General features: G+C 47.1%; 1 protein-coding gene across 1 annotated transcript in view; it reads left to right on the top strand.

The window, feature by feature from the left end:
* The window catches only part of LOC122547730 (zinc finger protein 653-like), a gene marked incomplete at its 3' end in the record, with an annotated part of 11,323 nt that extends 5,232 nt beyond the window's left edge, over positions 1–6,091 (top strand). The window contains exon 2 of the mRNA XM_043686316.1: positions 6,042–6,091. Within this exon, the coding sequence (XP_043542251.1) occupies positions 6,042–6,091 (50 nt within the window). The remainder of the gene's footprint in view (positions 1–6,041) is intronic.
* Between the last annotated feature and the right edge of the window lie 503 nt (positions 6,092–6,594).

Here is a 6,594-nt window from a genome sequence, read left to right as displayed (position 1 = left end):
CTGCCGGGGCTGGGGGTAGGGCGCTTCCCGCCCACACCTGCCGGGGCTGGGGGTAAGGGGCTTCCCGCACTGACTCGCAGGGGCAGGGGGTAAGGGGCTCCTTGCACACACTCGCAGGGGCTGGGGTAAGGGGCTTCCCGCACTGACCCACAGGGGCGGGGGGTAAGGGGCTCCCTGCGCACACTCGCAGGGGCTGGGGGTAAGGGGCTTCCCGCACACACCCGCAAGGTCTGGGGTTAAGGGGCTTCCCGCCCACACCCGCAGGGGTGGGGGTAAGGGGCTTACTGCTCACACCCGCAGGGGCTGGGGGTAAGGGGCTTCCCGCGCACACCCGCAGGGGCTGGGGGTAAGGAACTTCCTGTGCACAGCCGCAAGTGCTGGGGTTAAGGGTCTTCCCGCACTGACCCCCGGGGGGTAAGGGGCTTCCCGCACTGACCCCCGGGGGGTAAGGGGCTTCCCGCACTGACCCCCGGGGGGTAAGGGGCTTCCCGCACTGACCCCGCAGGCGGCGAGGAAAGGGGCTCCCCGCCCTGACCCGCTGGGGCGGGGGTAGGGGGTTTCCTGCACGTACCTGCGGGGGCTTCCTTCACACACACCCGCAGGGGCAGGGGGTAATGGGCTTCCCGCACTGACCCGCAGGGGTGGGTGTAGGGGGCTTCCTGCACTGACCCGCAGGGGCGGGTGTTAGGGGCTCCCCGCCCTGACACGCGGGGGCGGGGTAGGTGGCTTTCTGCACAAACCTGCGGGGGCTTCCTGCACACATCTGCAGGGGCAGGGGGTAAGGAGCTTCCCGCACTGACCTGCATGGGCGAGGGGCTTCCCGCACACCCGCAGTGGCGGGGGTAGTTGCCATCCCGCACACACGCACAGGGGTGGGGATAAGGGGCTTTCCGCCCTGACCTGCAGGGACCTGGGGTAAGGGGCTCCCCACCCTGACCCGCAGGGGCGAGGGGCTCCCCGCCCTAACCCGCAGGGGCGGGGTGCGAGGGGCTCCCCGCCCTGACCCGCGGGGGCGAGGGGCTCCCCGCCCTGACCCGCAGGGGCATGGGGCTGTACATAAAGGGCTTCCCGCTGTCACCTGCAGGGGTAAGGGTCTTCCCACACTGACCCGCACAGGCTGTGTGTAAGGGGCTGTCACCTGCATGGGTAAGGGGCTTCCTGCTCTCACCTGCAGGGGTGAGGGTAAGGGGCTTAGCAGATCCCCTCCCCCGAATGGGCACAGGTGAGGGGCTTCCCAACTCCCTTGTACTTAATTGAAGCACTCCCCCATTCCTTCCTTCGTCTGTATACTTATTTTCCAGCATGCACCTTCGTTCACACCCCCCCCCCCCATCACGCCCAACTTTTAGACATAGATTCAAGCTCTCCCTAGGAGTGAGAGGCCATTTATATTGACTTTTAAGCTATGTAAACTATTTCGAGATTTGTAATAATTGGAACAGTGGCAACATTTTGCTTTCACTTCGTATGGACCAGCATCTCAGACTTATACTTTTTCTGTAGCTGACCTTTACCTACTGACCTGCTGCGAGATTCCATATGCATGTGTAAACTTGTTAAACTAATAATCTCAAGTTGATGCTAAGTGACAAGAGAAAAGTTAGAGAGCTGGCTAGCATAAGGTCAGAATGATGCCAACGGTGTGGGATCAAAGCCAGTTGTGGATGCAGTGGGCCTGTATCTGTACCAGTTGGGCACCCCAATGAGAGGGACACACCATGTATTGAAGCTGTCATTAGAGTTGGCAATAAAATACAGCACTCACGCAACCATCAGGAGCGGTTGGCATTCTGCTGTTGATAAGGAATTAAGCAATACAAGTGAACATTTGAGTTTACTCACTGACTCAGTACAGTGAAGTCTGATTCTTATCAGTTGCACAAACGCAACTACATCACTGTATCACCATTCCCTAAGTCTCTGATTATGCTACATCTTATCAACCCTGTTTTGAATATTTGCATTGACTGAGCACACACACTTTAACATCTCTAAACATCCATTCATGATACATATGTATAAAAAATGGATGTGCTAAATTACGCAGTTGTTAGAAAAAACGGTGAATTGCTAACTGTTTGGGTTGTCTGTCCATGGAGAGATCTGCATTGATCAGTGTATAATGAACTCTTAATGTGGGTGCTTTATGTATAAATTGGGAGCAGGAATAAACTGTTTGCCCCCTTGAGCCTTCCCCGCCATTAATAAGTCCACGGCTGATCTGATTGTGCAATCATTATGCTGGATATGGAATGTATAAACTTTTATTTAGATTTTAAATGGGATGGTGTGTTTTTGTAAGGCACATCTTAATTGATGGTGTCATGCAGCTCCCTAAGCAGTAATATGGAGGACAGTTCTGCATATTGGTGGTAGATAGTACATTGACTGGAGTGACAAAAGCACCACAGATTGGAAATCTAAAAAGCAGAAATTGCCGTCAAGTCTCAGGTCTAGCAGCATCTGTAGATAAAAACCAGAGTTAACGTTTTGGGTTCAGTGACCCCTCGAGCTGATGGTAGCTAGGAAAATGTTATTTTTAACGCAGAAGATTGGGTGGGGGTGAAGGGGTTAAGGAGTAAATGATAGGTGGAGGTACTGCCCGAAGAGAGAGAAGAGCAATTGGACAGACAAAGGAGTGGATAACAGTCAGCCTGGGAGAATGAATTGCTGCTGATGGGGACAATTAGGGCCTTACAATGGGTTGTTTGTAATAGCAGACTGTGATAACAAAGCCAAACCAAAAGCAGAAATTGCTGGGAAAACTCAGCAGGTCTGGCAGCATCTGTGCAGGGAAAGCACGGTCAATGTTTCGGGCCCAGTGAGCCACCTTCAGAACTGATTGTCACTGGGAAAATGTTGGAATATATGATGAAAGTGGGTTGGGGAATGGGGAAGGTATAAACAGGTGGAGATGGAGCCCAGAGAGACAGAGAACAGTTGGGCAGACAAAGGAACGCGTGAATGTCCATTAGTAGCTGACAATGGTTTGGTTGCGGTAGCAGTCCACGTGCTGACAGGGCCTGCTGTATGTGGGTTGGGTAGGGTGGTGAGAAAGGCATGGAAGAAGGTGCGAGACCCTAACATTATTGAACTCAATGTGGAGTCATGAAGGCGGCAAGGTCCCCAAGTGCATTGGAGTGACATGTTTGCTGGACTTCTAGCCATTTTAGCAAAACCCTTCTGAAAGCAGAACAAGGCATGAGTTTTAGATGTCGGTTAAGGACTGAATGATGGGCAGAATGTTGGAGAGTTCCCCTGTTTGTTTTGGAACTACCTGTGCTCCTCTCAAAAGGCACATTATGCTTCAGGTTAAAAACTTATGAGATAATGTGGAACCACCTTAGTACCAGACTGGTATATCAACTTGGGTTAACTCTTGAAATCTAGGCTGAAACCTTGGTATGCTATGAATAAAAATGATAATTATAATTAAATTATAGATCTTTACTCATGTATTGGTGATGTGGTCTGGGTCTTCTGTCCTTCACATTTTAGTTGTTGAATGCATTGTTTGGGGTTTTAATTGTCCTTTATGATTGAATATTCTGTTTCGATTCACCTACAAAGATTGGGCATCTGGGGAAGGACCTGTATCATTCAGGTTATTGAAGGAGTAACATTTTGGGTTTAATTCAGTAAATAATCAGACACCTTGTGGATGGTTGGAAGACTTTGACTCTGCCAAAGATGTAGCAAAAATGAAAACTCTATCATGTTTCCTATGCAATTAATGTCACCAAAGTGATACTTATTCCTTATCACTTTACAAGATTAAAATACTGTGGATACTGCACAATTATGCATAAACAAACGTCCATGTACAGACCCTAAAACAATTTAACTTGAAGGCCATAAAGAACACTCAAAAAGATTACATCCTTCAGAAGAGAATGTCAGTATTCTGACCATGTGATCAAAACTGAAAAGCTAAAAGAGCTGTCTTCTGGAGGGCAGAGTGGAAGGCATCATGAAGGGAAGTCAACCTGGGTGTAGTTGGATGTAACCGAGCAGTTGCAGGTAGCTACTACAGATGGCACAAGGGCAAGTGACCCTGGCAACAGACCTCCTGGCAGAAGTAGCTACAAGCAGGGCAAACAGACCGGCTGAGATTGAAGAGTTTAGCCCAATACTTGAGAGTTTAGAAGGACTTTAGAGGAGATCTAATTACAGGATTATAAGATGCTAAAGGGGATTGACAAAACAGACATAGTGGGGGTGTTTCCCCCTGGCGTGGTCATCTAGAATGAGAGAATCTGGGGCATTCATGACCCTGTTGTGCAGTGGATGGCTGGGCACACTACATTTGAGGAGAGAGAGAGAGAGAGAGAGTTTTTAATTAGTAAAATGGGTCAAAAGATTATGGAGCGTGGGCAGTGGTGATGACACCAAGATGAAATCAGCCAAGATCGTATTAAATGGAGGCTTGAGGGGCTGAATGGCCTCCTCCTATTTCCTAGTTCTTATGTTCTTAAACTGGTTAAAGGCAGAAAAGTCCGGAAATACTCTGCAGTTCTGCAGCCCTTATAGACTGAGAAATCAAGTTAACTTGAGTCAATTATGACTGTCAGACTATGCCGAATTTTGGATTTTCCTAGATTTTGGATTGTTTACTGATGGAACAGGCAGCTTTGTGCCTGGAGATAGGGGAAGACTTTGGGAAGGGGTAATACAGATGTTAAAGCATTGCAATAGATTCTGATTCAGTCCGTAGACAGTGCATCCTGCTTGTCCTTTTTTTTTTAACCTTCCCCCATGCTTAGTCTTCTGGGACCAGCAGACAGGTCATCCTTGACAATAATATCTGGTTTTCAGATTGCCAAACTTTGGCAATCAACCAATATTGATATTTTTAGAGAAAACATTTGATATTGGTTTGTTGGTGCTGCCTGTTGGAGTGAAGATGGGTTTGCCTCATGCAGTACTTTGGGAATCACTGTACTTAGGCTATGTTTGAAACAAAAGTGAGCCTGTTCTTGTCCTCTCGATCTGGACTGTCTGCCAACTCCATCCATTCATGATCTGTTTGCAGATATTGAATGTAAGATGAATAGGTAAATTTTGCAGCTGTCACAGTTGTAAAAGGTAATTTACATTGGCTGCTGAAGTTTACGGAAATCTTGTCGCCAATTAATAACATCAATGCCAACACTGGCATATGGCTTGAGCTGATATCTTTGCAGGGCATTTGAAATTTTCATTGCATCTGTTAAGTGTTTTGAGTATTCCGCAATGACTCAAACAGCACTGATGTAATGGTGAGATTGGCATGGTTTTCCAGGGCCATTGATTTCCCTCCAGACAATCACTGTACTTGATGTGTAGTTGGTATTCTTTGACATTATTCATAGATACCCTATGGAGTGGGAATCAAGTCCACACTCACTCCCTGAACACTTTGGGTAATTTAGCATGGCCAATCCACCCTAACCTGCACATCCCTGAACACTATGGGTAATTTAGCATGCCCAATCCACCCTAACCTGCGCATCCCTGAACACTATGGGTAATTTAGCATGGCCAATCCACCCTAACCTACACATCTTTGAACTGTGGGAGGAACTCAGAGCACCTGGAGGAAACCCACGCTGACATGGGAACATTTGGAAGGAGATCTCACAGTTACCTGAGGGTGGAATCGAACCTGTGTCCTTGATGCTGTGAGGCAGCACTGCTAACCACCGTGCCATCAAGTTGTGTGGTAACGTCCCCATGCTTGTTTATCTCAACAATGTAATCATTACACAAGATGTGAGGCGAAATCTTTTAAGAGAGAGAATATATTGGGCATTACTGAGGCCTGAGTACCTGCGGGATGAAGAACAGGGTTCACATTTCTGCTTGATGACCTTGGATCAGAACAGGCCATTGATCTGAAGTGTTAACGCTGTAAATGCTCCCTCATCTACTGAGTGTTTGGGTTGTATTTCAGATTTTTAGTGTGCACAATATCTGCATTGCTGTAGTCGGGATAATGAATTACTACGTGCAAGAACAGTGAAAGATGCTCTGCCTTCATAACCGTTTTTATTTCATTATAGCAAATCCGGTGCAGAGGAACAGAACTCGAAAATTAATTCCTCACAAAAAGGTAAGCCTGTTGATTAGCTGTGGGAGGATGTTTCTCAGTGATATCAATGCAAATTGGAGCTCAATATAGCTACTTAGCATGGCATTTGCAGCATTAATCGCCGGGGGTATATCTTTTTACTTCAGTTAATTTTTACTGAAATTGGCATGTATATAAAGTTGAGAAAATCAATTTTATACTTCCATTGGCATTCACTGGCAATAAATTGAGGAATGTTTAGCACTAGTTTTCTGCCTGCATTTAAATATTCTGAGCCGAGTTTCCAGACCTTCAGACAAATTTTGCAAAAATGCAGCATTTTCCAACTTTGAGTTTTCATTCAGTCAGTTTACAATGCTTTAACCATCAGACTTGAATATCTCAGATGAGATTTCCCAAATCCAGATGTGTTAGTGTCTCACGTTAACTCAAACAAATTGGTACAAAACATTCTGGAAGTTGGTAAACTGGTCACCCTGTAGAATTCTTGTATCTTTGGCTCCGTAATTAGCACTGCAGCCTCA

Source organism: Chiloscyllium plagiosum, unplaced genomic scaffold (genome assembly GCF_004010195.1).
Source record: "Chiloscyllium plagiosum isolate BGI_BamShark_2017 unplaced genomic scaffold, ASM401019v2 scaf_2334, whole genome shotgun sequence".
In the NCBI taxonomy this organism is placed as follows: domain Eukaryota; kingdom Metazoa; phylum Chordata; class Chondrichthyes; order Orectolobiformes; family Hemiscylliidae; genus Chiloscyllium; species Chiloscyllium plagiosum.
The sequence above is the reverse complement of the archived record's forward strand: the minus strand, read 5'-3'. Positions and strand labels throughout refer to the sequence as shown.